This window comes from Martes martes, assembly GCF_963455335.1.
Source record: "Martes martes genome assembly, chromosome: 1".
In the NCBI taxonomy this organism is placed as follows: Eukaryota; Metazoa; Chordata; class Mammalia; order Carnivora; family Mustelidae; genus Martes; species Martes martes.
In genome coordinates, this window is record NC_137888.1 from 116,333,375 (window position 1) to 116,360,627 (window position 27,253).

General features: G+C 38.9%; 1 protein-coding gene across 1 annotated transcript in view; it reads left to right on the forward strand.

Annotated features, from left to right (window-relative positions):
* Nucleotides 1–890: 890 nt before the first annotated feature.
* Nucleotides 891–27,253, forward strand: part of UBXN7 (UBX domain protein 7) — a 52,203-nt gene continuing 25,840 nt past the window's right edge. Inside the window, exons 1-3 of the mRNA XM_080796209.1 lie at nucleotides 891–1,012; nucleotides 19,263–19,410; nucleotides 22,118–22,185. Coding sequence (XP_080652335.1) covers nucleotides 940–1,012; nucleotides 19,263–19,410; nucleotides 22,118–22,185 — 289 coding nt within the window. The 5' untranslated portion in view covers nucleotides 891–939. The remainder of the gene's footprint in view (nucleotides 1,013–19,262; nucleotides 19,411–22,117; nucleotides 22,186–27,253) is intronic.

Here is a 27,253-nt window from a genome sequence, read left to right on the forward strand (position 1 = left end):
TAAAATAAATAAATAAAATCTTTATAAAAATAAAGGATAAAAAGCACTCAAAGTCCCTTTTCCATCCCTTTATTGCTTCCCTCTCTAGGGGTCATCAGCATCCTCTTGAGTACAACTTTCCAGTGCCCGCTCTCTCTCTCTCTCTCTCTCTCTCTGTTTATATATACACACTGTATATACAAAAATACTTTTTATTTTTACCTAAATGACACCTCCTCGTTTTATAGGTGAGGAAACGAAGTGAGACCTTGAAGGGAGACATGGGTTGACAAATTTATTTAAGGAAAGTGGACTGGACAATCATTTATTTAGATCTGCTATATGTCAGACTCTGCACCCAGTGCTTTATTGGCACGAAGGGTTCTGGTATTTTACTTTTGTTGGGTGGGTCGTCGCACTAGGTTAGCTAGGCAATTAGTTTAGGGGTTGGGGAGCAGGTGCGAAAGACGCTTCAGTGCAATGAGTGTAGGATTTGTATTTTGACAGGAGCTGCAGAAAACCTAGTAGAGGACCATGGAGCTGCAAAAAAAAAAAAAAAAAAGGAGGAAAAACTGTCATCGGCAGTTGGGTCTGTCAATAAAACTTGTGAAGTTGAAACGCAAAGAACCTACTACCTGCCGAGCCCGAAGTTTATTGCGGAAACCAGGAACAGATAACGCGCCTGTGAGACTGGTCTTGGAGCTTGAATAGGAAGGAACCAGAGGTTGTAAAGGATGCTGCCGGGAGGCAGCAACCGGGCAGCCAACCAACCGGGAAAGCAGAGAGCGCTCCCGGACCGGTCTAGAAGTGCGCCTGCGCCGATCGCCGCGAGGGGGGCGGGGCGGGAGGGGCGGAGCTGGGGGGCGGTCAATGAGCATGCGCAAACCGCGCGGTGAGGTGGGGGAGGGCGGTCCGTGTGTGTCTGTGTTGTTGTTCGGCGGCAGCGGCGGCGGCGGTAAGATGGCTGCCCACGGGGGCTCCGCGGCGTCCTCGGCGCTGAAGGGGTTAATTCAGCAGTTCACCGCCATCACCGGTAAGAGACGCGGTTACCGGAAGGTGGAGAGTGGGGTCTGGAGCGGACGGCCGTTCCGCCCCGGGCTTCCCCTTACCTTCATGCATTTCTCCCTCGGGCTTTACCCACAGCTCCCGTCCTCCCTTCTGAGGAAGAGGCGACGACGGCGTCGGGTCTCCGGGTTCAGGCGGGAGACAGCCCCCCCGCGCACCCCATACCTCGTTCTCGGTCTCCTCACAGTGTGGAGGGAGACATCCCCACTACCCCCAACGCCCCCTTGTCAGTCGAGACCCGGGGAATGGGCCGATCTCATCCGCCCCCGCCGGCCCGGGGACCTGGGGGCGGGAGAGGTGGGGGGCCGCACCCGGGCCACCGCCCTCCTCCTCCTTCATCACCTTCTCTTCTCTGTGCAGCTCTGGGGTGCAGTGCATCTCTCAGCTCCTTTTTCCATTCTTCCTCGGCCAGGTCATTCTCCCCCAGTCCCTGGCCTGCCCTTCCCCTTTCTGGGCCCCTCAGAGCCATCGCCGTGGCCCTGGCGTGCTCGGGCCCTCCCGCCTTAACGGCGAGACTGGTGGGTTCGGCAGTGCCTTTACCGATCCTGGGGGATAGGCCGCTAGAAGGGGGGTTGCTGAGGAGTACCTTTAAGCCAGAGGTTTTAAGAGAAGAATGAGGGGGACCCCCCCAACCTTAATAGGGAAGGCCTGGAGGAATCCTGGGTGTCGTTTCCCACCTCCCCATAATAAAATCATAAAGACTGGGACGATGGCGCCGGAGCCTCCTGCTGATTAAATAGGGATGGCGGCAGAAACTTCTTTGAGAGAAAGTCAGTTTTTGGGTGTCAGCATCCCCCAAATCCTCGGTTATTCTTTCCCTTTGGACCCCTGAAAAGGGCACACGCAGATCCTCTTACCGCCTGGAGGAAAGGCCCTAAGCCATTCTATGAATTCTCTATGCCTTGTTTCTCTCTGATGGTGCTGAACTTTTTTTGCATGAGTTATTAGAGGGCGGAGCAAATGATGAAGTTCTCTGTGGAGTGATTTGAGAGAAGAGTACTCCATGTGCCTGAGTGTAATTTTGCCGTTCTAGTTTGTCATTTTGGAAGGAGGTTAGAATGTTAGTTCCCTCTCTGAGTAGATCTGTACTTAATCTCGTTATTTTTTAGGTGCAGAGAATGTTTCTACTGTTAATGTACCTAGAGTTTGACATGTAAGATCTGATTAAGTAAAATTTTATGTTGTTCTAACCAGACAGTTGTATGCGCGTTGATGTTTTATAATTTAAAGCTAGTTTTATCTTTTGCTCTGCAATGACAACTAGACGTTTGATACGTTATCTGGCTGCTGGGCATGAAACATCACGTCAAAATTGGCAAAGTAAAATTGCAGTAAAATTAGGATGAGGAGTATAATGATCAACTTTTCTTAATATATTAAAATTTTTGTGATTGGACTGTTAAGGATGTAATGCATTTCCCAGTGTCTAAGCAGATTGTTCTTACTGGGAAAATTAGAAAATTACTGTGTATATAAGTTAATATTGGCAGCATTACCTTTTTATAGAAAAATCTTTGTAGTGAATCAGATATAGAAGGAATTATTATTAATCTTTAGATTTTTCTAGAGTTGGTTTAAGATGCCACCTATTTAATTTCAGTTTTTTATGTTAATTACCTCCACTTCAGGATCTCAGACCGTTTTTATGTTAACGACCACCCCTTCAGGAACTCAGAACCTCACATTATTTTTTCTAATTCAGCGTTTTTGTTAGATATGGACAAAACCCGAAGTGTGAGATAAAACGTCTCACTTGCTTTAAATTCTGTTTCTGTCTGCTAACTTACATGGCTTGTTTCCTGGCCACAGGCCTTTCTGTTCCTGAATCAGGTTGGAGACCCTTAGTAGACAATGGTATCTGGAAGTCTGCAAAAGGGAAAATACCTTAGATTGTTCTTAATGTATTATGAATATCTATTAATAATTCTGGGGATTCTGGGGCTCCTGGCAGGCTCAGTCAGAAGAGCATGCGACTCTTGAGCTCAGGGTCATGAGTTCGAGTCCCATATTGGGTGTAGAGATTACTTAAATAAAAAAAAAAACTTTAAAAAAATAATAAATTCGGAGATTTTTTTTTTTTTTAACAAGACAGTGATTGTTAGAAACACATGATTAACTCCTTTAGTCTTTTTCACATATTTTAAAAAAGAAAGTTTGGGGTTCTGTCCACATGTTTTAAATTGTAGTTTTTATGATAAAAGGGCATTTGATATTTATTCATTGTTGAATGAATTAAATTGACCTTAAGAGCTTTTGCTGTGATTTCAAAAAGATTTTACTTATCTGTAAGCTCAACATTATGGTGAAAGCAATGCATTTTTAAAAATGTGAGCCTTACCTTTTCTGTGGCATTTAAAAATAGAACAGAAAACTGAAAGAATTTTAAGTCTTATTTCTCATTAAATAGAACAGATCTCTCTATATGATGTGTGAATATTAAGTAATGATGGATTTTTTTTCTTATTTTTACTTGAGTATAGTTAACACAATATTGTATTAGCTTTAGGTGTAATGACTGATTTTTTAAAATTTTATTTTTATTTATATAAAGATTTTTATTTATTTGAGAGAGAGCATACGTGTACAAACACGAGCAGGGAGGAGGGTCAGAGGGAGAGGGAGAATCAGACTCCCCGGGGCAGGGCTCCATCCCAGGACCCTGAGATATGACTGGAGCCAAAGCAGACACTTAATGGACTGAGCCACCCAGGCGCCCCTATTTTTATTTATATATTTTTAAGTAGGCTCCATGCCCAATGTGGGGCTTGAACTTGCAACCCTGAGATTAAAAGTTATATGCTGTACTGACTGAGCCAGCCAGGCACCCTGACTCTTGATTTAAAAAAAAAAAAACTTAAATCACACACGCACAAAAATCATAACATGAAATGATTTTGAAAAAAGTAAAAACTAATCTTTCATAACCGCAATATTTTTTTTTAAGATTTTATTTATTTGACAGAGAGAGTATAAGCAGGGGGAGTGGCAGGCAGAAGGAGAGGGAGAAGCAGATTCCCTGCCAAGCAGGGAGCCTGATGCCGGCTCCATCCCAGGACCCCGGATCATGACCTGAGCTGAAGGCAGATGCCCAACTAACTGAACCACCCAGGCGCCTCTCACAACAGCAGTATTATTTATTTTACATATTATCTTCCAATTCTTGTTTGCATACTTTTATTTTTATTTTTTAAAGATTTTATTTATTTGTCAGAGAGAGTGAACACAAGCAGGGGGAGTGGCAGGCAGAGGGAGAAGCAGGCTCCTTGCTGAGTAAGGGGCCTGGTGCGGGACTCAATCCTGGACCCTGGGATCCTGGACCCTGGGATCGTGACCTGAGCCGAAGGCAGATGCTTAACCCATTGAACCACTGAGACGTCCCATACTTACTTTTATTTTTCTTATTATTTTTTCTTATTTTTACATTGTGGATCATAGTATACATAATTTAGAATTCAAAGATTTTCAATTAATATTACATCATAAATATTTTTTCTGTGATCAAACTCTGATAAGCAAGTAGCCAAGAGAAGTTAGTCTTTGTAATATTCACATTGAGAAACTGTATACCTTTACGATTGATATTAGAGTCATTTGAAGTTGCATAGAAAACCAGTCCTGTTACTTTATAGTCTACTACATTTTATGGTATTACACAGTTTGATCTCCCTTGATATTCATCATACTTGGGTTTGAATGACTGTTGACTACTTTCAAAAGCCCTATCAGATTTTTTTTTTAAGATTTTATTTATTTATTTGTCAGAGAGAGAGTGCACGCAAGCAGGGGAGCAACAGGCAGAGCAGGCAAAGGGAGAAGCAGGCTCTCCACTGAGCCTGATGTGGAGTGTGAATGGAATCTTACCACTAAATTCAGCATTGATAGACTACTGTGTACCTGGTATGGTTCAGGTCCTGGGAATACTACTATGGGCAAGACAAGGTGTCTGTTAAGACAAGGTGCTTTAACCAAAAAGCATAAAGGTTAATGGGAATACAGACACATAAATAGGTATTATAATACAATGGGAGAATGGTAGGTAGCTATTATGGGAGCACAAAAGATGGAGGTAAAGAAAGGTTTCCCAAAAGAAATAATTTCTTAGCTAAAACTTAAAGGAGATGGCTAATGAACTTAAATAAAAGAGAGAAAGAAAGAAAAAAGAGGAGAGATGTTTCTGACAGAAGGAACATGTACAAAGGTCTGGAGGAGAGAGGGACAGATATACACACATATAGAGACAAGAAAGAAGAGACAGTAGATTTGGGGAGTTGATGATCATTCTGAATGAATAGGGCATAGCTAATGGGAGACGCAGTAAACTGAGCTGAAGATACAAGTGGGTGGGTGCCAGATTAGGAAGGGCTTTGTAACCCATGTTAAATCTTGGCTTTATTCTGAGTGTAGTGTGGAGTCAATGAAAATTTTAGTTGGGGGAGTAACATAACCAGATTTAGATTTTTTAGAAAGAGCTGCTTAGCTATAGTGGAAAACAAGTAGGTATCAAGATCAGTAGAAGGCTGTTGCTTTTACTTTGTTGTTGTTTTTTTTTTTTTAAAAAGATTTTATTTATTTATTTGTCAGAGAGAGAGAGCGCACGTGAGTGCGTGCGAACACAGGCAGGCAGAGAGGCAGAGAGAGAAGCAGGCTCCCTGCCGAGCAAGGAGCCTGATGTGGGACTCAATCCCAGGATGCTGGGATCATGATCTGAGCTGAAGGCAGCCACTTAACCAACTGAGCCACCCAGGCGTCCTGAAGGCTGTTGCTTTAATCCAAGAAAGACACTCGTGTCCTTACTGAATTAAGTTTGTGGCAGAAAAGTGGAAGATAAGGGAACAAAGCTACGGGAAGAAGTCAGAGGAGTCAGAATGAAGCCTCGGATTCTGTTTTGGACATCTAGGTATATAATGGTGCTATTGGTGAAGATTGTGGAACAGTAGAACAGGTTTGGGAAGAAGATGGTTAGTTCAGTTTCAGATAAGTTGCTGCCTCTGAGACTTCAAGTGGACTATTCAATAAGCAGATGACTGGGTCTAGAAAGAGTGATATCTGAGGAGTTATAGTGATGGCTGTTGAGCTGTACATGTGAATAGCATCTTGTAGGAGAGAGTGTACTGTGACAAAACAGTAGGCTCCAGGACACAAAGCTGAAGGAACACTAACATCTGACACAGTGCAAAGAAGAAAGTATAAAGAAACCAAACATCTCAGAGGAAAACTAGGAGAATGCAATGGTACTTCCAACATCAGGAGTTTGGCAGTAAGTCTGATATTATGCAGGCACCTGAAACCAGAAATCATTGAATATTCATAGATTTTTTAGGAGGGTGGGAGGGGCAGTGGAAGAGAGGGAGAGAGAATCTTTTTTTTTTTTTTTTTTTTTTTTTTTAAAGATTTTATTTATTTATTTGACAGACAGATCACAAGTAGGCAGAGAGGCAGGCAGAGAGAGAAGGGAGGAAGCAGACTCCCTGCTGAGCAGAGAGCCCGATGCGGGGCTCGATCCCAGGACGCCGGGATCATGACCTGAGCCGAAGGCAGCGGCTTTAACCCACTGAGCCACCCAGGCGCCCCAGGGAGAGAGAATCTTAAGCAGGCTCCATGACTAGCGTAGAGCCAGATGTCGAGCTGGATTTCACAACCCTGAGATCATGACCTGAGGGAAAATCAAGAGTGCGCCCAGCTCTCAACTGACTGAGTGGCCCAGACGCACTCTGGTGGAAGATATCTTAAAAACCATCTTGACCAATTTCTGAGTTAATAAAATGAGAAGTAAAATGACTTAGGGTTATATGTCCAGGACCGTGCTCATCAATCTATTTTTGGAGTAAAGGTCCACCTTTTTTTTTTAAATTTTCAGTCTTCATGGACCAGTACTTGTATAAAATACAATAAAAATTAATTGCTTGAAAAATGAAAAAAAATAAAAGATAAACCCAAATACTTTTTAAAATTAAGGTATAATTTGCATACAGTAAAATCTGCCCTTTTTATTGTGTGTTGAATGTTGATAAATGTGTACAATTCTGTAACCACAGTGAGGTTGCAAAATAGTCCTGTCATCCTCAGAAAATTCCTCCTGCCCCTTTGTAGTCAGTCCCTCCCCCCATCTATAGCCTAATCTTTTTGTCTATTGTTTTTCTTTTCCAGAATGTCATATAAATGGAATCACAGTATGTAGCCTTTTGAGTCTGGCTTCTTTCACTTAGCATACTGCATTTGAGATTCATTCATATCGTTGTGGTATGACTAGTTCCTTCCTTTTTGTTGGTGAATAGTATACCATTGAATGGATATGCTACAATTTGTTTATCCATTTATTAAGTGAATGGATAATTGTGCTGTTTTCAGTTTGGGAGATTATAAATAAAGCTGCTAAAAACATTAGCATACAATTGTGTGAATGTAAGTTTTCATTTCCCTTGGATAAATACCTAGAATGGTATAATTGGATTATATGCTAGGTATATAACTTTAAGAAATTGCCAAACTGTTTTCCAGGGTCACAATTACCATTGCCATCAGCAATGTATGAGAGTTCAGTTGCCCATTTGGTATTTTTATTTTTTTATTATTGTTTTATTTTTACTGTATTTTTTCTTCATTTGGTATTTTTAATTTTTTGTAGTCATTTTAATAGGTGTGTAATGGTATAGTATTATAGTTTTAATTTGCATTTCCCTAGTGACTAATGATATTGGGCATTTTTTCATATGATAATTTGCCATCCATAAATCTTTCAAGCCTGAACTTTTGATTATTAGATTCCACAGACATAAAATTACTCTGTCGTTATAAAAGTTTCTAAATGCTTACACTGTAATTTCTTTTAATCTTGTCATGGACTAGAAATAGCTGGTCTGAGGTTCACACTTTGGGTAGCACAGTCTTAGGTAATGGCCGAACAGGGACTAGATTTCTGGTGTCTACTCCTAGGCCTATGCATTTTTCACCATATTACTACTACCCTCACTATAGTTTCCTTTTGTTGATCCAACAAAAATTAGCTTTGTTGATCTGTCCCCTAACTCAGTCATTTCATTTCTCTTATACTTCCTAAATTTAGTTTTCTCGGTATAAGGGGTTTTTTAAATTTTTTTTTTTTAATGTTTTCAATTCCTGAATGCTTAAAAACTTCATAAGGATGGGAGACTGATGAGGTTAAGTTTTACCTTACTTCTTGCAAATCACTCACTCCTGTTTTCTAGGTGGACAGTCTGACTTACTTTGTTATCATTTCTGGGGGAAAGGTAGAACTAAAAAGCAGACTCTTTTGTGTCTTTATCATTTCTGTTCTCTATCCTTCTGGGATAATAAGGACTCTATAGAGGGATTCTTTTCTTTTCTCTCTCTCTTTCTGACTGCTCTACTTTGGTTCCTTGAAAGTAGTGGAAAGACTAATTTTTCTATTTTCTATCCTTCTGGGATAATAAGGGCTCTATAGAGAGATTCTTCTCATTTTCTTTTCTTTTCTTCTTTTCTTTCTCTTTCTCTCTCTCTGACTTCTCTACTTTGGTTCCTTGAAGGTAGTGGAGAGACTGATTTTTTTGGCACTTGAAAGTGATATAAAGAATAGGCATAAGAAACTACTGTAGTTTGGAAGGTCTCTTGATTTCTTTCTTCCAGCTGTGGTGGAGATGTGGGCTGCATTACAGGTTTTGGGCTATTTCCTATATCAAGTCATTAATGGAGAGTGTGTGAACTAAGAGGCAGCAGCAATGAAATGGCCACTGGTAAATTGTATACCACAGGCTGGGTTAAATAATGCACTTTGGTGCCATTAGCAGGCTAAAACAGATGGAAGAAGAAAAAGATAAGGGATAAATAGGGTTCATGTAGTGAGAAATAGTAAAGTGGAGCTCCTGCCATAGATTATAGATTGAATTTTTGTGTGCCTCCCTCCTCCAATTTTATATGTTGAGATCCTAAACCCTCAGTGTGGTGGTATCAGGAGGTGGGTGCCTTTGAGAGATGATTAGGTCAAAAGGATGGAGCTCTTAAGAATGGGACTAGTATCCTTAAAAAACAGACCCCAGGGACCTCTCATCCCCCTTCTGTGAGGACACAGTAAGAAGACAACTGTCTTTTTTTTTTTTTTTAAATATACTTGAAAAAGAATATTTTCTTTATTTGAGAGAGAGAGAATGAGAGAGAAAGAAAGCATGAGAAGGGGGAGGGTGTGAGGGAGAAGCAGACTCCCTGCTGAGCAGGGAGCCTGATGTGGGACTAGATCCTGGGATTCCAGGATCATGACCTGAACTGAAGGCAGTTGTTTAACCAACTGAGTCATGCAGGCACCTCAAAATTTTTTATTTTCTTAAGTAATCTTTACATCCAGTGTAGGGCTCAAACTCCCAACCCCGAGATCAAGAGTTGCATGCTCTACTGACTGAGCCAGCAAGGCACCCCAAGACAGTTGTCTTTGAACCAGGAAGCAGGCCTGTACCACATACCAAGTTAGCTGGAGCCTTCATCTTGGGCTTCCCAGCCTCCAGTGCTGTGAGAAAGAAGTATTTGTTATTTAAGCCAACCAGTCAAAAGTATTTTTGTTAGACCAACCTGAACACACTAAGATGCAGGGTTAGATTAAGCTATCCTGTTGCTGCCTATAATATTGAGACCTCAAAATAAGCCTATTTAAACAAGTGTACAGATAGTTTAAATCTGCAAACTTGTGTTATTAGTCCCTCCCCCTTTAAAAAAAGATACGTTTTTTTATTCTGAGTATAATAAGGTAGAAGTTCAAATTATCTATAGCTGGCCCATTAGAAATAGTTATTACCTCTGAATATATAGGTAAAACTTGCAACTTGATTAAACTTGTTGATCACTGTTCCTTTCCCCTATATCATTTAGCTCTCCACACTTTTTTTCTGCCTTCTCAATTAACCTTCACTTCTTCATATTCCTATTTAGTTCATTGGGAGTGTAATTGGCATTTTGGCTTGGACAGTTTTTTTGTTGTGTAGGACTGTTCTATCCATTTCAGAAGATTTAGTACTTGTATATATTTCCTTTGGCTACTGTAACAAATTAGCACAAACTGCATGGCTTTACACACATCTATTCTCTCACAGTTTTGGAGGTCATAAGTCTGAAATGAAGGTGTGAGCAGTCTTTGGAGGAGGAGGAGGCATTTTTCAAAGTCTATGGTATCCCTGGCTTCTCTCCACTAAACGCCAGCTGTGCTCCCCCAGTCCCCAGTCATGAAACACCAAAAATGGTCTCTCACATTACTAAATGCTCTACTACTTCCCGACATTAAGAACCACTAGAACCTTTAATTATCTCTCCATTGTCTTATGTTTCTAAAATGATCCACTAAGTGATACAACCGATACATTAAGAATGATTATACAAGCAAGATGACTCAGATAATTTGGCTTTATTTAAGAAAGTGAATGGTGTACTTTGTTTCTTGGGCCCCTCTCAAATACTACCTTCTTGAGTCTTGCCAGGATTTAGCATGTGCTTCCTTTAAAAAAAAAAAAATTCATAGGTAGAGACCCCTCTTTCTTTCTTTCTTTTTTTTTTAAAAGATTTTATTTATTTATTTGACAGAACACAAGTAGGCAGAAAGGCAGGCAGAGAGAGAGGGGGAAGCAGGCTCTCTGCTGATCAGAGAGCCCGATGTGGGGCTCGATCCCAGGATGCTGAGATCATGACCTGAGTCGAAGGCAGAGGTTTGACCCACTGAGCCACCCAGGCACCCCCCTCTTTCTTTTTGAATACTCTTTTTTTTTTTTTTAAGATTTTATTTATTTATTTGACAGACAGAGATCACAAGTAGGCAGAGAGGCAGGCAGAGAGAGAGGAGGAAGCAGGCTCCCCGCTGAGCAGAGAGCCTGATGCGGAGCTTGATCCCAGGACCCTGGGATCATGACCTGAGCTGAAGGCAGAGGCTTTAACCCACTGAGCCACCCAGGCGCCCCTCTTTTTGAATACTCTTACAGGTCACTATCCTGGCAAGTGCCAGTGATGCAGGTTATCCTGTCACATTGTCAACAGAGGTATGATGGGGCTGTCTCTGGCATATGCTGCCTACAGCTTAGATTCTAGCGTTAAATAGCTAAATAAGGATTATAAATAGGATGGCAATTCTGGGCCTCAAGTATTGACACCATCTGCCCCCAAAATATCACAGTTATTATTTCCTTTATTAATAGCTTTATTTTTGTGTCTTAAAGTCACTCCCTGTGGAATCCCTTTAGTAAATTCTATTTTAATCTGTAGTTCAATAAACCCGTAGACCTAGGAAATTTTGGAATACTTACTTGTACTTTTATTAAATTTTCTACTGCCACTACAACACCTTCTGATGCTTTTCAGTCATATTGGAATGCTGCTTAGTTACACATTTCTTTAAAGCAGATCTCTGTTGATGTTGTTTTATTCTTTATAGCATTCTTTTTTTTTTCTGGAGTGATATTTTTTGTTATATTCCTGCTTTACAAAAATAAACCAAAATGAGTGTTTAACATGAGTGAAGGACATGTTCATAGTATGACAGATGAGTGAAGGAAAGAAAAGTGAGACGTCTTACTCTGCCTGCCTATTTTCCAAGTTCTTTAATGTGAATTTTCTTAATCTACACAAGTACTTCATGAAGTTGGTAATATCCCCATTTTATAACTGAAGAAACTGAGAGCTAGAGAAATCAGTAACTAGATCAAAGTCACACAACTTGACTAGGAGTCAAACTCAGGTTTATTTGTGTAGTATCCGTGCTTTTAATATCTATACTATACTCCCTAGCTTGGGAACCGAAGGGAACGTGAAGAATGTTTTTTCTTCCTTACAGTGTATAGGACTGGCCAGAGGAAAAATTTGATATCTTCATTCCAGCTGTTTGGTGTCTCTATCCTCAGGTACCCAGTTATCTTTTTCATGCTCTAAGGTACCTCCCACCCCAGTGCAGCACTTCTTGTAGGCCTTTCTTAGCTCTCCTCCAAAAGGCACCTGGGTGCTAAAGCTACTCATATCTCTTTCTTCCTGACCGAACTCCCTTAATCTCTTATTTTTGTCCTCAATTTATGGGGTTTTAGGGAGTAGCTCAACATCTAATGAGGAAATTAATAAAAGGTGGGGCACCTATGTGGCTCAGTTGGTTAGGCGTCTTGACTCCTGATTTTGGTTCAGGTCGTGATTCAGGATTGTGAGATCAAGCCCTGCCTCTGGCTCTGCACTCAGTGCAGGGTTTGCTTAAGACTCTCTCCCCCTCTCCCTTTGCCATGCACCTCTAAAAAAATAAATAAATAAATAAAAATAAAAATAAGCATGTTTGTTAACCTAAATAAATCTCTTCAGTGGTTGCATTTTAGGCAACATAATAAAGTGAAAAAAAAATTTAGGCAGTTAGAAAAGGATTTTTAGGCAGACCATATTGTTGACAGATGAGCTTGGCTGAGGACTGGCTTTACAAGTTCCTGATTTTCATACCTTTTTTAATTTTACTTCAGAGCCCACAAATTCTCTGAAGGGTTCCCAGTCAGTTGTGTTGGAGTTCTGATAGTTGGAAGTTGGTAGAGAGGATGACAACACCTATTTGTATGCAGTGGTCATTTTTAAGTTGAATTTCCTTGTGGACACATTTCAGAAGAAGTGAAAGCAGCCAGCATTGGTTGCTATTATGGCAGAGGGAGTTTTACTCTCCTACCAACATATTCTTTGTGCTTTTTATGGTGCTTTTGTGCATGTTGAGCACCTGGAAAGATAGCCAAAAATGATGTGAATTCAGTGATGTAATTCTCTGAGAAGATTAGTGGATGCCTTGTGAAGCTGGTTTTAGGGTTCATTATGAGGCAAATGTAAGAGTTCGTGCATCTCTCTGCTAGAACAAGCAGCCAGAGTGGTCTACCTATAGGAACATTTTAACTTTCAGAATTGCTGTGTAGATAAGTACATTAAAGTGGAGTACAATAGACATTGGACTTTCAGACTAGCATTTAAGAAATATAGTGTAAAGGTATTAGGAAGGCACTAAAACAAAGCCTCAGGTTTTATGACAGATAATATGAAAGCACATAAGTCCCAAAATTGTTCATCAAATTTGTGCTGGTTTTGGCCCAACATTACCTAAGGTTGGCTATTGGGATATTTGAACTCCTCCTTCCCCTCAAAAAGTTGCATTTGTCTGTGTTTTGAAATTTTTTTTTTTTAAGATTTTATTTATTTGTTTGACACTGAGAGATAGAACAGGCAGGGGGAGCAGCTGACAGAGGGAGAGGTAGAGGGAAAAACAGGCTCCCTGCTGAGCAGAGACCCTGATGCAGGACTCAATCCCAGGACCCTGGGATCATGACCTGAGCTGAAGGCAGATGCTTAACTGACTGAGCCACCCAGGTGCCCTTGAATTTTTTTTTTTTTTTTAAGATTTATGTATTAAGAGAGAGAGTGAGTGTGTGCAGGGGGAGGGGCAGAGAAGAGGGAGAGAGAATCTCAAGCAGGCTCCCCACTGAGTGTGGAGCCCAACGCAACCCGGGGCTCAGTTTCATGACCCTGAGATCATGACCTAAGCTTGAACGAAGACTATAGCAATGAACATAGAGCAAAAACGATGGGTCAAAGTGGTTTCAACTACATGGAAACCGTAGGAATTGTTGGTTGACTAATGGGATGTTTTCAGTGAAAGGAGAGAGAAGGGTTGGAATTTTCTTAAATTTGAGTAATATATGAAGCCTTTTTTTTTAAAATTTAATTTATTTATTTGACAGACAGAGATCACAAGTAGGCAGAGAGGCAGGCAGAGAGAGAGGGAGAAGCAGGCTCCCCGCTGAGCAGAGAGCCCAATGTGGGGCTCGATCCCAGGACCCTGGGATCATGACCCGAGCCGAAGGCAGAGGCTAACCCACTGAGCCACCCAGGTGCCCCGAAACCTTTTTTTTTTTTTTTTTAAGATTTTTATTTATTTATTTGAGAGAGAGAGAGAGAGAGAGCATGAGAGGGGAGAAGGTCAGAGGGAGAAGTAGACTCCCCATGGAACTGGGAGCCCGATGCCAGACTCCATCCCAGGACTCTGGGATCATGACCTGAGCTGAAGGCAGTTGCCTAACCAACTGAGCCACCCAGGCGCCCTATATGAAGCCTTTTTAAAGGAAAAAGCCTCCCTGGGCCTGTGTAACTAAAATGACCATATGTATACCTAGATGTATGGCAAATCCTATGTGAAAGGCAACTCTCTGTCCAATTCCCAGAAAGATTTCTCACTAACATAAATATGCAAATTTCTAGGGACTTAGGTCAAATGATCAGATGCTTTTTTGTAATTTTTTTAAAATTGACTTGACATTAAATCCTAATATTATGTATTCATGGTTTTTCCACTTGTGTTTCATTACATAATTTTTTTTCAAAAAAAAATTTTTTAAGTAAACTCTACCCACAACATAGGGCTTGAACTCATGACCCCGAGGTGAAGAGTCATGTGCTCTACCTACTGAGCCAGCCAAGCACCCCTCATGAAATAATTTTGTTCAGTGTTTTCCACTGGCATCTTAGATATATGTCTTTGTCAGCTATCAGAGAAAGCAGTACCTGCTCCATCATCTGACAGTTTTTTTGGAGCATGTGATTTTCACTTTACATTGTTTGAGATAGAGCACTTTTAAAATTTGTGTGTGATGCTCTCTCTGGAAATTCAGTCTTAAGAACATGGATAGATCTTAAATACCCATTTGTTGTTTGTGATTTCCACAGCGTAACCATATTGCTTTATAAATGAAAGTTAAAGATTAAACATATGCACACAGTATAAAATTCAAAGGATATGAAAGTGTTATTTTGGCTGAAGCCCAATCTTCCTTTCCATGGTAGATCAACTGGTGAACTGAAGTACTGTGAGATAGCTCTAACTCAGTTTATTAGACATTGGTCATATGCAAGCAGACACAGTGCTGCGTGCTGGGGATACCAAGACAAAAGCCAATCCCTGTGTTCAAGAAGCTTCTACTCTTTCCTTGGAGCCAGAAAGTAAACCATTTACTACTTGGTAGTATATTCACGTATATAGTAGAAGAGTATCATAGGGATGGGAGTGAGGAGAATGCTTAGCACACAGATTGACAAAGTAACAGGGTGGTTCTCAAGCATGCATGAACTAGATAAAGGGGAGATGAGGAGGATAAGGACATTCCAAGCATGTAATTCAGTATGACTATACTGAATTGGTGTAGGATGGGTAAGAGGAGAGGGAAAACCAGAGAGATGAGCTGAGGCCTGATCACGAAGGACTTCCCAGATCATAAGGATTTTGGAATTTATACTGTATACTGTGGTGTCAGAGAGCCATTAAAAAGGCTTTTTTTTTTCAAAGCTGTTGAAGACTTTTAGGTGGATGTATGATTGTGAGAGAGAGAGACTGAGAATCAGACTTGTATTTTGGAGCATAGCTGCAGCAACAACATCAAAGATAGAATGATGACCAATTAGGAGTCTTTTGTAGTAATCTAAGTAAAAAGTATTGTGGGTTTCATTTAAGGCCTTAGAACTTAGAGTAGAGGAACGCCTGGGAGGTTCAGTCATTAGGCGTCTGTCTTTGCCTCAGGTCATGACCCTGGGGTCCTGAGATCAAGCCCCACATCGGGCTACCTGCTCTGTGGGAAGCCTGCTTCTCCCTATCCCACTCCCCCTACTTGTGTTCCTTCTCTCGCTCTATGTCTGTCAAATAAAATCTTACAAAATAAAAATAAAAAACCTAATAGCAGAGGGACGCCTGGGTGGCTTAGTCGGTTAAGTTTCTGCCTTTGGCTCAGGTCATGATCCCAGGATCCTGGGATCGAGCCTTGCATTGGGCTCCTTGCTCAGCAGGGAGCCTGTTGCTACCCCTGCTTGTGCACATGCGTGCTCTCTCTCTCTCTGACAAATAAAAAAATAAAACCTGAAAAAAAAGAACTAATAGAAAAGAGAAGACAAATGAAAGATACTAAGTGGAGAATCAGCACTTCCATTTGTGACAGTGGAGGTAAACTAGAGAGAGATCATGAATAACCCTCTTGCTGAGAAAAATCCTAAGTGAAATGTGTATTTAAAAGTTTTTTTTTTTTTTTTTCCCAAAATATATCATTGGGCTGGTGAGAAAGTAAGGAATACTCTGAGGCTAAAAATGAAATGAAATTGGGAATGCAGATGTTAGCTAGATTTAAAGGAAGTCTTTACCTTGGTGGAATCTAACCAAATTAAATGGCTTTAAGCTTCTTCTTTGATAGCCTCATAGGGCCCAGGAAACAGGAAACAATGCCTGTGGTCTTCCTAAGGAAAACAGTCTGATAGGAGACCCTTCCCTTTCATGAAACAGACTTTGTTACAACCTTGGCAGTTGGAGAGTGGCAGGAGATAATCACTGAGAATTTATAACAAGGGTCTTTATAGGATCACATTTTCTATGAGGTCTTACATTACTTAAGTCAATAATGTATTAAAAATGTATTTAAAATCTTTGTTAGGGCTCCTGGGTGGCTCAGTTGGTTAAGCATCTGCATTTCAGCTCAGGTCATGATCTCTGGGTCCTGGGATTGCGCCATGCATCAGGCTTCCTGCCTCGCAGGGAGTCTGCTCTCTCTCCCTCTGTCTCTCCCCACTGCTTGTTCTCTCTCTTTCAAATAAATAAATGAAATCTTAAAAAAATATAAAATGGTCTTTGTTTGGTAGTGCCCACAGGTGCCTTGCAGAATTTATCGATCAAATCCTTGCTTCAAAAATCGACAGAATTAAAAATCCAAGGCACATAAGATCACAGGAAAAAAAATCACAAAATGCACAAAATCCATGGCACATGAACAAGAGCCAACAGAAACGAGAGGATGACCGCCCACAGACAGCAGACAGTTTGTTTTGTCTTAGTAATTCCAATAAATTTGATCAATATGTTTGAAGAAATGAAAAGTATATGACTATAAAGGAAGGGTCTCTGAAACATGGCTAGGCATATTAGGAAAAAAACAAGAACAGAACTTCTGGTTATAAAAAGTGAACTGAAGTGAAAAACCCAGTGAAGAAATTAAAAAACAGCCAACAACTACAAAAAGAACAGACTGGCGCAGGATAGAGTGAAGGGTTCTAACATTTATCTAATTGGAGTTCCAGAAAAAATGAGTGTGAATGGAGGAGTATGGTAATTGTTAAATAGAAATAGCTGAGAATTTTTTGGAATTGATAAAAGTTAGCAATTCTTACATGATGGAAGTGCAGTGAAACCCAAGGAGATAGTTAAATCAGCCACGACAAATTAGCGTGAAACTGTAGAAGACCAAAGACAGAGAAAATCTTAAAAGCAACTAGAGAGAAACAACAGATTGCTATAAAAATATTTTCTGTGGTACAGCAGCTGATTTCCCAGCAGCAGCAACAGAAGCCAGGGGACACTGGAATGCTGTCTTTACTCTACTGAGAGAAAATAGCTGTCAGCCTGAAAATAGAATGTCCAGTAAAACTGTCTTTCAGGAATGACAACAAAATAAGACATTTTCAGACCACACATACACACACACACCCCTTTTAGAAGGAAATTATAAGGTACATGATTCTGGTAGAAGGAAAGTCATTTCAGATGGAAAACCTGCAATGCCTTGTAATGATCATAAATGTTCCATCAAATAGATTCTACAGCTTAGATTCCAGTACTGTTGGACATTTATGTTTCCAGTTTTTCAGTATTAACTGAAACTATACTGGACATGTATATGGACATATTTATGCTTGTAGTTTTTGATATGGAATAGAAAAAAGAATAAGTCTTTTGGGGTGCTTGGGTTGGTAGGTATCTGGCTCTTGGTTTCAGCTCAGGTCATGATCTCATGGGTCATGGTACCAAGCCCTCCTTGGGGTTCTGCATTCTGCATGGAGTTCTGTTTGAAGATTCTCTCCCTCTGGCCCTTGCCCTACTCCCACACTTGGGCATATGCACTTGCTCAAAAAAATCTTTAAAAAAGTCTTTTTTTGACTAGGAACCCAAATTACTAGGTCAAAAGAAGGAGTGCTTTTTGATAAATGTTGTAAAATTGCTACTGTAAAGGGCTTTACCAATTTACATTGCATCTGATGACTATATTGGCTTTACAAATGAATAAATGTGTGTAGGGTCAGTTCTGAATGATGAAGATTGACTTTTTTTTTTTTTTTTTTTTTTTTTTTTTTTTAGAGGAAGCGAGAGTTGGGGTGGGGGAGCAGAGGGAGCTTAAGAGATAATCTTAAACAGGCACCACACCAGCGCTGAGCTGGATGAAGGCCTCATCTCATGATCCTGAGATGACGACCTGAGCCAAAATCCAGTTGGACACAACTGACTGAGCCACCCTGGTGGCCCTGAAGGTTGACATTTCTTACCAGATTTTGACTTGGTTATAGTTTTGACAGTATGTCCTGTCTCACTTCTCTCCCTTTGTTATTAAAAAAATGCTTTCTTGGGGCGCCTGGGTGGCTCAGTGGGTTAGAGCCTCTGCCTTCGGCTCAGGTCATGATCCCAGGGTCCTGGGATCGAGCCCCGCATCGGGCTCTCTGTTCCTCGGGGAGCCTGCTTCCTCCTCTCTCTCTCTGCCTGCCTCTCTGCCTACTTGTGATCTCTGTCAAATAAATAAATAAAATCTTTTAAAAAAATGCTTTCTTTTTGATGGAAACAAATGTTAACTGAAATGCATTCTTTTAACAAAATATTTCTAACTTTCTAGAATGTAGTCTTTCATTTTTCCTTATCATTTTTTCAATTTTTAACAAATATATAGTTGGTTCATTTAAAGACATGCTTTATTTAGTTTGGTTTTATTATGAAGGAGGACCACTGTTTTATTTTATTTTATTTTTTTAAAATTTTTAAAAAGATTTTATTTATTTATTTGACAGACAGAGATCACAAGTAGGCAGAGAGGCAGGCAGAGAGAGAGAGAGGAGGAAGCAGGCTCCCTGCCGAGCAGAGAGCCCAATGCGGGGCTCGATCCCAGGACCTGGGATCATGCCCTGAGCCAAAGGCAGAGGCTTTAACCCACTGAGCCACCCAGGTGCCCCAGGACCACTGTTTTAATGCCGATAGTTTCTTTTCTAGCTTTGTGTATTTACTAATCAGCTAACATTGTAAAAGTAAACAAACAGGTTTTTAAAAAGAAGTCATTCATCCTAAAAGGGAAAAGGTACTATTAATTTGCTTGGGAATTCTGTATTTTAATGTGAACCTTTAGTAAGAAGTTGTCTTTTTTTTTTTTTTTTTTAAACTTTTTCCCTTTTTGCTGTTTCAGGTGCAAGCGAAAGTGTAGGGAAACATATGCTTGAAGCCTGCAACAATAATCTGGAGATGGCAGTCACTATGTTTTTGGATGGTGGAGGAATTGCTGAAGAGCCCAGTACCAGTTCAGCAAGTGTCTCCACAGTGAGACCACACACAGAGTATGAATTTATTATTCATTATTAGGAGCTACTCCTTGCCTAAGTTGAGCAGTTGCATTTTTTGTCATTTAGGTTAATTCTCTGGTTTTGAAAAACTTGAAAGTTGAAAGCATCTGAAAAAGTGTCACGGGTACATTTTTATGCTTACATACCTTAAATTCTCTAGAGCACTGTCATGTCTGTTATTTAATCTTCAAAAGAACCTTACAGGATGACATTATTATCTACATTTTACAGATGAGGAAGCAAAAGCATAGCCATTTTCCTAGGCTACACAGTAAGTACATAGCAGATATGGCAATAAAGCCAATTAAAGCTCAGATTTCCCAATTCTAAATTTTCTTACATTGTCTCAGGAGAGTTTTGAGTTGCCACAAAAATTATTTGAAAAATAATTCTAGTCCTTTATACCTTAATGATAGTTACATATGGTTAATCATTGGAAGCACTTTAACATATGGAACCATACTCTATAGGGAATGATAGTAAATGGTGAACAAATTTGGGTTTTTTTGCCCTTTACATTTGGTAATGAGAATTTGAAATGAACACCTTATGGGTAAAATTCTAAGTCTTTGGAAAATACTAGAGATGAATGCTACCTAAAGGAAAACCATTGACTTTTGAAGCGAAATTAAACAGATCCTTAAATAAGACTTTAAAGCTTACAGCCCTTTATAACTCTGAGTGTTTACAACATGAGATACTAAACAAGAGAAACTCCCTGTTTAAGGGAATAGACTAAAGACATACATAGATATTATTTTTAAGGTAGAGATAGATTTAAAAAGCCAAATGACATTCAAGACATAGTTGCCTCTTTCATTGATCTAGTTCCAGATTCTAGAGTACTGATTGTTTCCACATGAAGAGTGAACTTTAGAGATCATTATTAATACCTCATAAAGTTTTTTCCTATCAGTGTTGGCTACTATTTCAGATGTTGGTGTCCCATTCCCCCCAATATACCTCAAATTTTTCATGGAAATCAATATGAAATGATTTAGCTTACAGAAATAACAGGTATTCATGGCTGATTTGGGGGAATATAACTGTTATCCCTGTATAAAACATGTTTTTTTAATTGTGTTTAAAGATAGTTTTGATATGGGGTGCCTGGCTGGCTCAGTCAGTAGAGCATGCAACTCTTGATCTCAGGGTCGCGAATTTAAGCCCCACGTTGGATGTGGAGCCTACTTTAAAAAAAAAATAATAATTTTGATAGGTGAATGTCTTTTCCTACTGAATTACATTATAATTTGACTTAGATTGCTTGTATTGCTAATTGATTAACATTTGATAATGGCTCCTAATTCCTAAACTATAATTTTCACTCTTTACAGTTCTTTTTTCTGATTCATTCTTTCATTTTGTTGGGTAGCTAGCAATCTTGGAACGGATACCCTCAAACATATAGTAATCAATTTTTTCTGTATAGGGACTACTCCTTAATCCATATGCTAATTGATGTATTTCATCAGATTAAGGTTTGTTTTTTGAGTAATTGTTATAGATATAGGTAATTACATATATTCTGTGAAATCAGGTATAGCATGGAAAGATTATTTAGGTAAAAGATGTCTTTTAAATTCTTAGTTTTATTAAGAAAATGGACTAATTCTCTTTGATGAAAGAGGATTAATAGAGCTTCCTCCTATAGATCCATTGTCTCTTCTTTCAGATTATTGAAATTTTATGTGTGAACAGTGACTGATGTACTTAATTTTAAACTACCTTTTATCCTTCATCTTTGCCTAATTATAGATTTCTTAGTCGATCTAGTTGTTCTTTGATTATAGGATGTTTTTGTTGACAAATGAGTATTCATACTTTATTTCGTAAAGTATGTTTTGGAGTTCCAACTATCAAATATCAAATATAGGGCCTTAAGCTCAGTTATTATTAGAAACACCTGAATGGAAAACATTAGGTCTGACTTAAATCAACATTGTGAGCAGGACAGTAATAAATTTGGAACATACTCTTCCTTGCTATGAACATTAATCAGCAGAGATTAATACTTGAGTTAAAACTATAAAATAAACTGATATTTAAAGAAACATACACCATTTTTACAGTATTTCTAAATGAGTATTTTCTGCTGAAGGAAATGGGTTATTAATAGATCCTCTGGAGGTAAACTTTGAAGAGTTTATAGGCTTTTAAAAGATGAGTAATGACTTTTTCTGTTCTGTATATATTGGAGTTTATTTAATAAATAATCCAAGGTAATACCTATGTTAACTATCTTCAAAACTAGCATAAAATTTACTGCTTGTTCATATAAACTTATTTTAGTATATGTGATTTAATGATCTATTGCTTGATGTAGTAGCAATATAGTACTACCTTTACTATGCCTATATTTTTTCATTTTTTGTCTGATTTTTTTTTTTTTTTTGTAAGCTCCCCCACTTTCTTTTCCTGTAAAGAATCTAGGGTAGGGAACTTAAGAGGAAAGGGAAAATATTTTTTCTTTTTCTGTTTGTTCTCTTTATAAATCATTTGTGCCATCTATGCCAGATACTTTCACTCCAATTGACCTCTGTATGGAAACCATCTAACTATTATTTAACAACGTGGTTCCTAAGAGTCACTAAATTTGGTGTTCATATAACTTGTTAATTTGGATGCATTCACAGTAGTTACGGAGAGAACATGTAGCAAAAAAGTTTTCCTTTTGATATTTTCCTACTTCTTTTAATAGAGAAGAAGTTCGTGCCCCAATTCCTCAAAAACAGGAAATATTGGTGGAACCAGAACCTTTGTTTGGTGGTAAGTTCATCTTTTTTCCTTAGTTTTCTTGGACTCTGTTGTTATTTTTAGGGTTTTAATGAAGTTATCATAAGATGTGAAGACTTGCTCAGAGATTATTAACTTTAAGTGTAGAGTCAGTTCTTATCTTTTAATTCTGTACTCCCTTAAGGAAAATTGCACAGTTGCTTCTTTCCAAGGAGAGAAACAGACTAAAATATTTGTTGTAGAAGGCCAAAAGAAGGAACATTAGCAAAGAGAAATAACTGCTTTATAATGGAAACAAATCTATCATTAGATAAAAGACTCCGATTACTTCTTATTTTGAGGGGCACTTACTTGACTGCCACATCCTTACTGTCTTGATACATCTTGTCTTTACTCTTTCTAAATTTCCAGAAGCGCCATTCCTGTTTTGAACAAAGGAGAAAGTAATACCTAATCCATACAAAAAGTTGTGGTATCAGTCTGGATGCATAGAGAGACAGTAGAAAATGTAACATTTAATTACATTAAAAGAAAATTTATAGTTTTAGTTTAATAAGCACTTATTTACCTTTTGTAATTGGTATGTTAAAAAAATAGAAAATAAGGTTATAATCTTGGTGGGCAAAGCCATAGAAATGTATATTGTACATACTGAGACCGGTAATGCAGAGAAATAAAAAGTTCTGTAGGTAAACTTGAATAAAGGAGAAGAAATAAATTATAAAAAAAAGATGAAGAAAATGATATAAATGCTATGTTTTAATTTGAAAAGACACCGTAATTTAGAGTTTTTTTTAAAGATCAGTCTTTGACTTGGCAGTTTGGAGTTTAGTGAGAAATAACAGAATATGTTGTCTAGATTCAGAAATAAAGATGGGAGGAAGAAAACTGTAAGAACTGAATATTGAAGTATAATATGGGCTTTCTGGACTTTGATTCAGCCAGTCATTGTGCTGTTAATATACCAGAAGTAATGAAGCATTGTTCATCATTTTTTTTTCGTACAAATGTTATGAATGGATATTGGAATTGAGGGGTAATGCCCTTGGAAGCTTTATCTTTTCTTTATTACAAGGAATAAGGCAGGATTTCTGAGTGGGGTAGATTATGGGAAATAAATTCTCTGTTATTTAACTGTTGTAAAGAGGCAAAAGAGTTCTCATTTGAAACCCCTTTCCTCCTTTTACCTCTGGTGTAATAAACATTGAAGAGAGGGATGGGAATGAATGTAGAGTTAGGAAGTCAGTCCTAATTTCTGTTATTAGATCTTACTATAACCTGATAAAGGTCTTTGGAGAACTATTTTCTTCTTAGGACAGAATTGATTTAAAGGGTGATTCTAAAAGTGTGGTCTGGGAGTCTAAGCTGCAAACTATTTTCATAATAATTTTTATAAGACGTTATTTGCCTTTTTTACATCTTTGGCATTTGGACTGATGGTTCAGAGGCAATGATGGATCAGACTGTTGCATCTTAGTTGAGTCAGGGTAGTGGCACCGAACTGTAAATTCTTCACTGCCATACACTCACAATTCTTAAAAAAATAAACCTATTTTACTTAATGTTCTTGATGAAACAGTAAAAAATTAATTTCATTAAGTCTTGACTCCTGAGTACACATTTTTAAACTATTCTGTTTTACAAAATAGGGTGTGTACATAAAGCACTTCTGCATACTGACGTAGTATGGTTACTTTAAGGAAAAGCACTTGTACGGTTGTTTGAGTTGTGAGCTAAACTAGCTGCTTTTTTTGTGGAACATTATTTTTACTTGAAAGATTCCTGACAAACTATGGTTTAGACTTCAGGCATTTGGCAGACATTTTCTTGAATCTGAACAAAAATCTGTTGCTGCTTTAAGACAAACAGCTGACATTGTTTGTTACCAGTTATTAAAAAAAGAGCTTTCAGGGAAGAATTAGGATTTTAGAGTTTATATCCACAATTAGGAGCTTTGATAGCTTCCCATTACTTAAAGGCTTTCTGATGAGATTAGTGGTAGCAATAACAGATGTTGATTTTTTTGTTATTATTGTATAATGAAGTTGGTGTTTGGAATGTTTGCATAACTCAGTGAACAAATATTTTCTCTTTCTTTCTTTCTTTCTTTTTTGGGTGGGGGGTGGGGGAAGGACAGACACAGAGAGAAAGAGAGAGAGAGAGAGAATCTTAAGCAGGCTCCGTGCCCAGAGCAGAGCCCAATGTGGGCTGATCTCACAGCCCTGATGTTGTGACCTGAGCCGAAAGAAATCAAGAGTTGGATGCTTAACTGACAGATCTGCCCAGGGGCCCCGGAACTCATATTTTCAAATGACCAGTGTGCCAGATTACAAAATTGTGCATAGCTAAAAGAACAGACAATAAGATAAATTGAATAGATAGATTAGTTATCTATTGCTATGTAACAGATTTTTCTAAAATTTAGCTTCCTGAAATAACAAACATTTGTTATCTCACAGTTTCTGTGGTTCAGGAATCCAGGCGTGGCTTAACTGGGTATCTTTGGTTAGGGTCGTTCACAAGGGTATAATCAAGGTGTCAGCCGGAGCTATAATCATCTCAAAGCTTGAATTGAGGAGGATCTCCTAAGCTTACTGTGGCTGTTGGTTGGCTGGAGACATCAGTTCCTTACCATAGAGCAAATGAGAGAGCAAGAGAAGACAGTACATTTTAGAAGCCACCATCTTTCTTAGAAGTGACAACACATCACATCACTTCTACCACATTCCATTTGATCCTGCCCATATTCAAGATATTCACACACGGGTTATGAATATTGGGAAATTGGGATAATTGGAGGCCATCCTAGAAACTACCTACTGCATAGACCAATGGGTTTTAGTGGAGCAGGTAATGAAAAGTTCATTGGTAAGATTTTAGATTCCATGCTGCAGTTAACCTTTAAGAAACTACTGCTGGTTGAGTTTTGGTGCAGTATCAAAGGAAAATATTCACAATGATCTCAAAATACTATTAAAATACTTCTCCCCTTTACAACTACGTATCTAAGTCAGGTTGACTTTTAATTTCCTTCATTTACTTCAGCTATAGGAATAACAACAGATTGAATGCAGGAGCAGATCTGAAAATCCAGATGTCTTCTCTTAAGCCAGTTATTAACAGAGTGTTATGAAAATGTGATGCAGTGCCACTCTTCTGACTAAATTTTTATTCTCCACCTGTCCCACTTGCCTATTCTATGGATCTCCTTTTGAATCTTTATTAGCATTTTGTAGCTTAGCCTCATTGACCTCAGCGACCAGCATTCCTGTTACATGGGCAATAGAGTGAGAATACAAAGGACTAATGTTTGCTATATAGAAGATGGCTTGGAAGAGTCAGGAAACACATACTGAACAGGCAGGTGGGAGTATAGGCATTCCTTGTTTTATTGTGCTTCACAGATATTGTGCTTTTTACAGATAAATGGTTTGTGGCTACCCTGTGTTGAACAAGTCTGTCAGCGCCATTTTACCAACAGCATTTGCTCACTTCATGTCTCTTTGTTACATATTGGTAATTCTTGAAATATTTCAAATGTTTTCATTATTACTATATTACAATGATCTGTATTCCATGATCTTTGATTGTACTATTATAATTGTTTTGGGGCACCATAAACCACACCCATATAAGGTGGTGGACTTACTTGATACGAGTGATTCACCAGCCAGCCATTCCCTGTCTCTCTTTGGGACTCTCTCTGTTCCCTGAAACACAGCAATATTGAAATTAGGCTGGTCAATAACCCTATAAGGTCCTTTAAGTATCCAAGTGAAAGGAAGAGTTACATGTCTCTCACTTTAAATCAAAAGCTAGAAATGATTAATCTTAGTTACGAAGGCATATTGAAAGCTGAGATAGGCCAAAAGCTAAGCTTCCTGTGCCAGTTAGCCAAGTTGTGAATGCAGAGGAAGAATTTCTGAAAGAAATGAGAAGTGCTACTCTTTTGAACACACATATGATGAGAAAGTGAAACAACCTGTTGCTTGCTGATAAGGAGAAAGTTTTAGTGTCAGGATGGAAGATCACACCAGCCACAACATTCCCTTAAGCCAAAGTCTAATCCAGAGTAAGACACTCTTCAATTCTTAGAAGGCTGAGAGAGGTGAGGAAGCTGTAGAAGAAAAATTTGAAGTTAGCAGAGGTTGGTTCATGAGGTTTAAGGGAAGATGCCGTCTCCATGACATAGAAGGGCAAAGTGAAGCAGCAAGTGCTGATACTGAAGCTGCAGCAAGTTCTCCAGAAGATCTAGCTCAGATAATCCATGAAGGTGGCTACACTAAGCAACAGATTTTTCAGTGTAGACAAAATAGCCTTCTATTGGAAGAAGATGCTGGCTAGGACTTCCATAGCTAGAGAGGAGAAGTCGATGCTTCAAATCTTACAAGGACAGGCTGGCTCTCTTGTTAGGGGCTAATGCAACTGATGACTTGAAGTTCAAGCTGGCCCTCATTTACCATTCTGAAAATCCTAGAGCCCTTAAGCTTTATGATAAATCTGCCCTGCCTGAGCCCTGCAAATGGAGCAACAAAACCTGGATGACAACACATCTGTGTACAGCATGTTTTACTGAGTATTTTAAACCCACTGTTGAAACCTACTGCTTAGAAAAAAAGATTCTTTTCAAAATATGACTGTTTAGTGACAATACCCCTGGTCATCTGAGAGCTCTGATGGTATTGTCCAATAAGATTAATGTTGTTTTCATGTTTGCTAACACAGCATCCAATTCTGCAGCCCATAGATTAAGGAGAATTTTTTATTTTCAAGTCTTATTATTAAAGAAATACATCTTATAAAGCAGTAAGTGCCATATATAGTGATTCTTTTGATGGATCTGGGCAGTGTAAATTGAAAACCTCATAGAAAGGATTCACCTTCTAGATGCCATTAAGAACAATTCACGATTCATGGGAAAGGGTCAAAATAACATCATTAGCAGGAGTTTGGAAGAAGTTGATTCCAGCCCTCATGAATGACTTTGAGGGTTCAAGACTTCATTGGAGGAAGCGAGTACAATATGGGTAGAAATAACAAGAGAACTGGAATTAGATGTAGAGCTTGAAGATGTCACTGAATTGCTGCAATCTCTAGATAA